An 8,777-nucleotide genomic window follows, 5' to 3' on the forward strand; every position below is an offset into this window, starting at 1 on the left:
AGGTTCGAGTCACGCATCGGGGCCACCGGGTCAAGCCGTGAAGGTCCCCCCGCCGGCACGGCAGGTACGGGTCGCGTATGCCCCCCAGCGTGCCCCATTGGGAACAGGACAGCCAGCCCAGGGGGATCCGAAGGCCGGGTTGAAGGCGCGCCGGTTGTCGCGCCGCGCATCCGCGGCGCGGGCGCGGAGATCGACAATGTTCGGCCGCGGCGAGGACGCCGATATACTTCGCGTACGTGCTACCGACATGTCGTCACAGCTCTTTTACCTAAAGACGTCTTCCTATATGTCCGCAGATCGTAGCCGCCGTCGAAGACCGCTCAGATCCTGATTCCGAAGACGGCGGCTTCGAGGCTGGTCGAGAGCCTACTACACCTTTCCAGACTCCACGACGCTCCCCGACGAAGGCCCTGGGCACACGTGGAACACTGCTCTCCACGCTGAAGAAGTCCGCCCCGCGACAGTCGTTTGATATCGAGAGATATGAGCGCGTGCAGATGCCCCGTCTCTCCAGCTTACGCCGGGGTCTCGAAGCTGCGTCAGAGCTGGACGAGGACGGGGATGATGGGGGTTCATACCGGCGTCCACCTCGCGAAGACGTCGCAAGGGATGGAAACTTACCCGAGGAGCATGTGGGCGAGATGCCATACGAGGGCAACAGTATGACCTTGGCAGACATTTTGCTGCATGCCGGGCATCAGGGAAACGTTTCTGCTCAGCTTCTCGGCGAAGACGATCTCGACGAGGGAGACGATCTTCAAGGTAATACATCAGACTGGTAGTAGGGCACTTCTATTGCGATCGACTGTAGTCTGTCTTTCTAAGCATGCTTTCGGCCTTCACAAGCTCCATACGGAAAGACGCCAGGTATGAGTATGACTACATGAACCGCTTACAGATCATGACCGCCTAATCATGTCAGTCTGTCCAAGCTTCGGGAGAAGTTGCTACTATCATAGGCTGCCGACGGCCATCATTTGCAGCCTATAGCTCACCTCGCACCTTCAGCACGTACCAAGAGGGACGGAGTTGCAAAAAGCGCTACCACGAACGACACACCGCCTAGGCTGATCGACGGTGCATTTACTTGCCGCTCATGTTGGGGGATTTAAAAGTCATGCATAGAAAGCTCGCATGGCATAGCTCATGTATTTTGCGTGGGTGGCAGCTTGTGCCGGTGCTTGTGTAGCAGTATACAGGGGGCAAGACATATACGGAGGGAGAGCGATGCGAGACAAAGAAGAGCCAGCAGCTCGTGTGGTGCAGTTGATGGTAGGAATAAGACCCATGCAGATGTTCATGCCTCCGTCGTCTTCTTGGTCCGCTTGACTGCGCGCGTGTTCTCCCTGCGGTGCAAAAAAAGATCGTGAGCACTTCAAGGAGTCGATTTAGATACGTAACATACCTGAAGCCGTTCTTGAAGCGTCTCGACACGGTCTTCAGGTAGCGCATGCGGCCAGTGCCAGTGGTCTTTCGGCGCTTCGCCTTCTGGCCCCACTCGTAAGACCGCAGCTTCGCGCTGGGGTAACCGCACTGCGCACACTCTGGACCGAGCGAAGTCAGTCAACACACTTGCGCAATGCCAGACAGATATCGAGCGAGGAGGGAGGAGATGGGCATCGAGAGGAGGATGTGATAGATCAAGGGGCTTAGATCCTACGCACCCTTGTGCTGCTTGTGGAAGGCACGGTTGCCACACCGCCTGCAGAGGGTGTGGGACTTGGTGTGCCTCTTACTATATGATAAGATAGATGTTAAGCGTCCAAGGAGGAACGAAGAATATGAATGCTACGCACCCGAAGGAGGTGGTACCTATGCACCGTCAGCAACATAAAAATCAGTCTCATCGTCTCCAGTACTCTCCATCCCATTGCCCACGAACCTTTCGTCTACAAGGAGAGCAAAGTTGTCAGCACAGGTGGAATCGGGAGACGGATACGATATAGCACGCCAGAGGAACCTCCAGGTCGAGGGACCGTCATCCGAACACGATTCATCCCATCCACCCTCCTAATACCTCCAATTCGCTCCGTTCAAACGCGGACACGTATCCCGACTGCATGGAAATCCTCCAGGGGAGCAGAATACAGACGTAGACTCACCATTGTGTCTTGATCTTGAGGGGGCCGGGTCGGATGGCTTGTGCAAAATCGCCTCTACCACCCAGAAGCCACTGCGATTGGCGCCACGTGGCGTTGGCGCCCGGATGAACAAGACGCTCACGATCAACTCTTGAAGCTGCTTTCGATTCCTCAGTGTTGCGGTCTAAACTGAACAGAACTGGAGCAAATCGCTTATCATTCTGCTGCCTTATAAAACTGTCTTCTGTTGCATAATTCTACTCTATAATAGTCTGACCTTGTACAAAGTCACAACTGTCGTCGTTCCGTTCACAAACGGGCCGGTCCATGTTAGGGTGTATGCTAATGTAGCGACAATAATTACATAGACCTCGGTGAGTCAGTCGGTCAGCATACCTGGCATATACAGGAGATCACATGAACTCATAATTGTGAGCGGAAGCAGGCGGCGATGCAACGGCAGTCCTGCGTGCAGGCCCCGAGCACGGACGCTAAACTGTCCTGAAAGTTCAGTTGTGATTGGGCATGCCGCAATCCAAAAGTAAGACCGAGGTTCATCAGACCCAGACGGTAGACCTGTATGCGGCAGCTAACGAGGCACTGTATGACAAAAAATCAGCGCGGGCAAACCCCGTTCTCACGCAAGGAATACTTCACGCAGCCAAGTTCACGGTCTTCGCATCCCTCGATGGCCGAGAAATTGTAAGCCTTTCAGGGGATCGGACGAGGTTGGATGTCAATGGACTGCCTAACATAGGTGAATCTGCGAGCTTCAGATATCCAAAGTTCTCACACAGGCAAACGCGCTGTCCTTTCACCAGAGGCACTCAGGCAACAATGTCGCCTTCGCAATCAGGACCGCAGTCGGCGATGTATGCATGCTGAACCTAAGTTCACCACTTCTAATCGTGTCTTGCTCCTGCCCACGGTCCGTTGTGTGACGCAAATGTTCCGTCTTACCGGACTGTTATTCGTCGACCTATGAGTTTGTTCGCTATAGTGAAGCTATGACGCAGATTGTCTAGGTTAGACAGCTCTTCAAGTTGGCCTTATGTAACCACGGCAGTCGAATGCAGACTTTCCCAGCACTATGTGTGACAGCAGACCGAACCGCGACGCGCATCCAGTCGGGGCCCCAGAACGTCATCAATTATCCGCATCTCTGAGTTCGGAACCTGGGGAGAAATCTGGGCTGCGAGGGGCCACAGGTACAGACGCACAAGTGTTCCAGTATTGATACTCATTGACTCAGGATTCACTATCTGTTCGCCACCGCGCGCCATATTCTGATCAGCAGCATGAGCACCGTCTTGTGGCATATGTATCTTGACGCGCTGCATCTCTACAACAAGTTTTTCCGCAGTGCTAGCTATGTAGCTCGTCTAATTCCAGATCACAGTGAATCGAATATGTAAGTGTCCGCGGCGACCTCTAAGTATGTGAACAGATTTGACCACGGACACCAATGTTCTTGATTGTGTCATGTTTGCTCGCAACACCGATCTGATACGGTTGTGACATGATACGTACATATCATCCGAAAATGAGGCGTTCGCGCGCTATCCGGAGAGTTTCACACTGATGGGAGCAGGGCGGAGGCGAAGACAACGAGATAAGGCCGCAATGATCTAGCCGGTATCAGTTCGGGCGGTCGCGCGAGGAGAATAAGAGGCTGACGTGCGCGGGGAAGCGTAACAAAAGCCACCGATCTGCGCCTTTCACGAGGCGCCAGAAATTGGTTCCATGTTCCCGGGTCGGAGGAACGAGTCTCGACTGATCTCATTGGGCGATCGAGTGGCTTTCGTCATGATGCGGGGAAATTGAGAATATCGCTCAGCCGCCCAACGCACGCCGCGTGTCCCGGTTCCGGAGGTCAATATTTCACGGCGTCCTGCAGACCTACACACACACGTGGGGTCAGTTGTGCTCAATATCCTCGAACAGGGGACATGAGATCGGCCGCGGACGAGTACTTATGCAGAGGGAGATTACGAACGCTGGCTGACTAGGCCATCCTGGATGTTGGGTTAGGAGATAAGATCTACCTTAGCGGAAAGCAGGCTGGCGGCTGAGTGGCGGCTCGCTTCGGAGCATACGCGACAAGAAGCCTCCGGGGCAGTCACGGGTTCACTTCATCGAATGCTGGCACCAACTGTCATCGTGCACAGCGCGTGGCGGCTGTCTCTCAGAAAATGGGCAGAGTATGTAGACTGCTTGGAGCATGTGTACGGCGTAGGCAGATACAAGGAAGGGGTTAACGCCGCACGATAAGATAACCAGACAAAGGGGTAAGGGAATCTCGTGATAGACGCTGGCTTGAGGGGGGCTAATGGGGCGGCCGTGATTGGCTGGAGGGGGCTGGATTGTGCGTTATCAGGGTTTTTATCAAGAGACGTCCGCCCTGCTGACTTTTTGTCTCTTTACCTTCATCATCCTCCCCGGCCGTCGAATCTCGACACCTCCAGCTCACCTGCCTTCGTTGTCCGTCCTGTCGGTGTTCTCGACGACGTACCCCTTTTTGTCGTCTTCTGGCGACGTCTTTCTTTCTTACTCGAGACTTGCCTAATAATTGCTTCGCAACTGTATTCTCACCTAATCCCGTCCTGTATAATGGCCCCGGTCGCGCTGGAGTCCCCCGTTGTGAACATGCATAATAATGCGCTGCCACCTATGTCCAGGCTACAGTTCAACGGTCATATACACACCCCACCCGCCTCCGATCACTCGAGGAACGACGACGACGCATCTCCTCTCATCGCGCCCGCCCCCCTTCCGCCCATACAAGGCCGGAACACAAACCCCCCCTTTCCCCTTGATCCAGCGTTAAAGGAGCGCTCTGGAGACACCAGTGATCCTGCAGCAGACCAGAACAGCCCCCCCGCTAATTCTGAATTGGCGTGTACCAACTGTGGTACTGTCACGACGCCTCAGTGGAGACGCGGTGACGACGGCAAGTCGATCTGTAACGCTTGTGGTGAGTACCAGTCTTTCCTACTCTTGGCTTTCCCTATCTCCGCCGCGGATATCTACGCTTCTTCTATTCATCTCCCTCTCGAGTCCCGGGATGTGATGATTTGCCTCCTGCGCCACGTGTCCTACGCGTTCGTTCGTAGTCTCGGGGGCAATCATATCGATACCTCGCTGCATCTATGCGTAGAGCGCGTGTACAACACTTGCCTTGCGGCGGACGTCCTTTGCTGGTTCAAGGCCGTGTTACCGCATGCTCTCACGGAGCGTAGGCTGCTTTGGGGCTTGCGGTATCGCGAGTCTGCGTTGCGCTTGCACACTCATCTCGCCCACCTCCTCTAGACAATCCAACTCATGATGGGCCTGCAGTCATGCTCATGTCGCTCTGCTTGCGCTGATAATATCGCCGTGCCTCTCGTTCCATCGCCTCGTTGACTTATCACCCTTCCCCAGGCCTCTACTATAGGACGAAGCACGTTCCTCGTCCCCTCTCCCTTGGCCGTACATCAACGCTGCAGTCGGCTACCCATCCCAACGCGAAGCAAGCCGTTCCAACAAGCCCATTCCAGTCCCAAGCTCAAGCTCAGGCCCAGAACCAAGGTCACAGGACGTCTTCCCCTCCCATAATGCCTACTCCCGCTGCTTCCCCCGCTCTCCATCAGACGAAGAGTCAACCGACGGAAGCGTCTCGCGCGGCAGCCCAGAAGCATCAAGGCGGCACTTGTCCGGGCGATGGCCGCTGTGACGGCACTGGAGGCACGTCCGCTTGTAATGGATGCCCTACTTATAACAACGCCATCCAAGCAGGCGTGATCGAGCCCACTAACGGGCAGGCTCCAATGCAGAAGGTGGAGGCGGCTGCTCCCGGCGCCGAGCAGGTCACGGAGACGTCAGGTGCAGAATCCTCCCCCGTTATCAGTTCCCAGACACCTGGCGGCAGTGGTCGTTCGAGGATACGCAGCCAAGTCGGTGCCCTCAGTTGCGCGAACTGCGGTACCAGCACGACTCCGTTGTGGAGGCGAGATGATGTCGGAAACAACATCTGCAATGCTTGTGGTACGTGTTTAGTCTCGACCAGATCCTATCTATCTCTTCTCTCTTTGTTGCAACACGACTGGGGCGTGGTGTCCTTTGTCCTTTTTTGTTGAGCGTTTGTAAGGCGCCTGTCTCAAGGGGCCTAGATATGATCTCACCTCGTTTATCAGACGGGTGATATCTTATCAGATAGCGTGTGCACGGCTAATCTCCCATTGGTCGATGCTGTCGGATTTACGTCCGCTCGTGGGTGCTGTCGTCTGAGGCCCGATGCAGTGGTCGTACGGGCGGCGCCGCATTGTCCCTGACTGGACGGTGATGACGGGAGAGGCTGGAGCGATTTTCTGCTTCGGCAACAATTGTTGAGGTTGAACATCTGCTGACGCGCTACTTTCTCTCTCCTTTTCTCCTCCTCCTCTCTGGTATATCGCAGGCCTCTATTTCAAGCTACACGGCACGCATCGCCCGAATTCGATGAAGAAGACGGTCATCAAGCGGAGGAAACGCGTCCCTGCCGCATCCGGGGCGCCCAGCTCTCCCACACCGCAGGATCGCATGACCGACCAAGCTGCAGCTGAAGTTCTCGCCAGCGTCGGTCGCGCTTTGCCTTCCGGGTCGGTCGGTGCGCAGACGGAGAGCGAGGAGGAGCAGCCGAAGAAGCGGGCACGTCGCCCACGTACCTCGAAGGCGCGCGATAAGGATGCCGAGGGTATCGAGGATGACGAGGATGACGAAGGCAAGCCACGCAAGGCCCGTCGGACGACTGGCAGGAGCGGACCTCGCGACTCACGGGAAGGCAGCAGTGTCGCGCAAGCCGGTCAGTGGGGCGAGACGATGATGCAGGGCATGGGCGAGTCGTCGGGCAGCCAGCACATGCATCAGCAAGACCTCGATCGTTACGGTCCTGGTGCTCCCCGTGGCAACCCCTTCCCCCACCACGCCACCCAGGCGCTCCCGGGACTCATCGCTACGCTCGGCCCTGAAGTGCTTACGAGCCTTATGAACACGCAGTATGTCGGTGTCCCGCCTCCGCCCCCAAGCTATGTTCGTTCTGGTTCAGCCCAGGGCAACGTCGGAGGCCCGGGTGTCCCCAGCAGAACACACTCCCCTGTAGCTCAGCACACAATGAATCCTCCGCCACCTGGTGCCCCCTACGGCCTTCCTCCGCCGCTTCACGTCCCCGCGCACGCGCCGCCACAGTTTGGGCACGTTGGGCCGTCGTTCTACCACACCGGCGCACATATGGTCCCTCCCCAGGTCATCGAGGGCGTGCCCAGTCTTGCCGACCTCGACCAGCACTACCGCGCTCTCGGGGAGGAGCGGAAGCGGCTCGAAGAGTTGCTGGAACGGACGGACAGGATGATGGCGGGTGTGAAGCGGGGCATCGACGAGATGCGCGCTGCTGGTGCGCCTCCGCCGGAGGGCTCCCAGCCGCCCGCGACTCCCGGCTCGCAGCAACAGCAGCAACAGGCCCAGCAGCAAGGCGAGGGGTCGTCAGCACCGGCGCCTGCCGTGCCTTTGTCGAGGCAGGAGAAGGGAAACAAGGAGGGCTCGACTGTTTGGCACGTCGCTCCGCCCGCTTCACAATCCGCAGCTCCACGCGAGTGAGCCGCGAGCCAGCTATGAGCGACGCTCTGGGCCTATGAGCGACGCTCTGGGCCGATGAGCGGGCGGACGAGCGGGTGATATGTGGGTGTGTTTGATGGTTATATGTGGTACGCGCAAGTATGTTTGGACGCGGACTGGTCGACTTGGCTAGCGGCAAGTTTGCGTGTCGCAAAATGTGCATATCGCCCCCTCTCTGCTCTTTCTGTCTCCCCTTTCGTTCGTCTCTGCTGCTGCTACTCTCTGTTATGTCGTGTCTTTCGCACTAGCTCACCTCATGCGTCACTGGTTGGGCGGACTGTTTGCGGTATATCGTATAGGCCTCACCTTGCGCCCGGATTTCGTATTATGCGTTATGCGTGTATGTGTATGGCCGCGACGGCCAGTAGTGTAGAGCACTTTATTATATCTGTTTATGTGGCTCTGTATGTGGAGCACCTGCTACTCTCTCATGCCGTGCTCAAACGATGAGTGCGTCTGTGTTCGAAATCGCGGGGGAGGCAGTAAACCGCACATGACCTTGACAAAATGGGCACGCTAGAACGGTGGGGTCCCGAAGTGCTTTTGGGGCAGACTTTGCGCGGGCGAGACATCCAACATGTGTAGACACTATATTGACCCGGAATGTGCAAGGTCCACAAGATACTTGTGACATGATCGAACTATTTTAGCGACGCTCCTCCAACAGACACCTGGGTCTCGTAGTACATTCCCATTTCATGTATTCCTCAGGATTGACGGGCCCTCCCTCACGACAGAAGTCAGAGACAGGACAGACGGTGCACGGTGTCTGCTCGAGGCCCAACGTTACACGCTCCTCCGAGTCGTAGACAGCACGATACGCAAATCGACCGGGCAACGGCAGGCCTGCCATCTCGCAGATTTGCGGCCCTGCAGAATCCCTACTAGAATTCGACGCCACGATACTTCGGCTACCGGACGGCCCCAATGGCCGTCTCCGGAAGGGTTGGTTTTACCTTCTGTGTCGCTGGAGAAGTGTCCATTCTTCTCTTTCCCCTGAGAGCTGTCATTATACTCGCCCCTGTGGTACCGGCGACGTCGTCTGTGCGATGGTCGGTCGTCCCCGCT

At 56.6% G+C, this 8,777-nt stretch overlaps 2 protein-coding genes across 2 annotated transcripts; one reads left to right on the plus strand and one right to left on the minus strand.

The window, feature by feature from the left end:
- Positions 1–1,101: 1,101 nt before the first annotated feature.
- On the minus strand, positions 1,102–2,062 carry DICSQDRAFT_178778 (uncharacterized protein; the record flags this gene model as incomplete). The annotated part of the gene is made up of 6 exons (XM_007363060.1): positions 1,102–1,346; positions 1,406–1,544; positions 1,665–1,735; positions 1,797–1,812; positions 1,883–1,889; positions 2,018–2,062. The coding sequence occupies 6 exons, from the start codon at positions 2,060–2,062 to the stop codon at positions 1,298–1,300; spliced, it is 327 nt and encodes a 108-aa protein (XP_007363122.1). The 3' UTR covers positions 1,102–1,297.
- Positions 2,063–4,892: 2,830 nt separating this feature from the next.
- On the plus strand, positions 4,893–8,128 carry DICSQDRAFT_101190 (uncharacterized protein). The gene is made up of 3 exons (XM_007363061.1): positions 4,893–5,055; positions 5,502–6,104; positions 6,517–8,128. The coding sequence occupies exons 2-3, from the start codon at positions 5,675–5,677 to the stop codon at positions 7,689–7,691; spliced, it is 1,605 nt and encodes a 534-aa protein (XP_007363123.1). The 5' UTR covers positions 4,893–5,055; positions 5,502–5,674; the 3' UTR covers positions 7,692–8,128.
- The last annotated feature ends 649 nt before the right edge of the window (positions 8,129–8,777 follow it).

Source organism: Dichomitus squalens, assembly GCF_000275845.1.
Source record: "Dichomitus squalens LYAD-421 SS1 unplaced genomic scaffold DICSQscaffold_5, whole genome shotgun sequence".
NCBI classification, from domain to species: Eukaryota; Fungi; Basidiomycota; class Agaricomycetes; order Polyporales; family Polyporaceae; genus Dichomitus; species Dichomitus squalens.

Coding starts and splice junctions, on each gene's coding strand:
- DICSQDRAFT_101190 (XM_007363061.1), top strand. CDS start 5,675: ATGCCTACTCCCGCTGCTTCCCCCGCTCTCCATCAGACGAAGAGTCAA. Junction 6,105..6,516: donor CAACATCTGCAATGCTTGTG/GTACGTGTTTAG, acceptor GGTATATCGCAG/GCCTCTATTTCAAGCTACAC.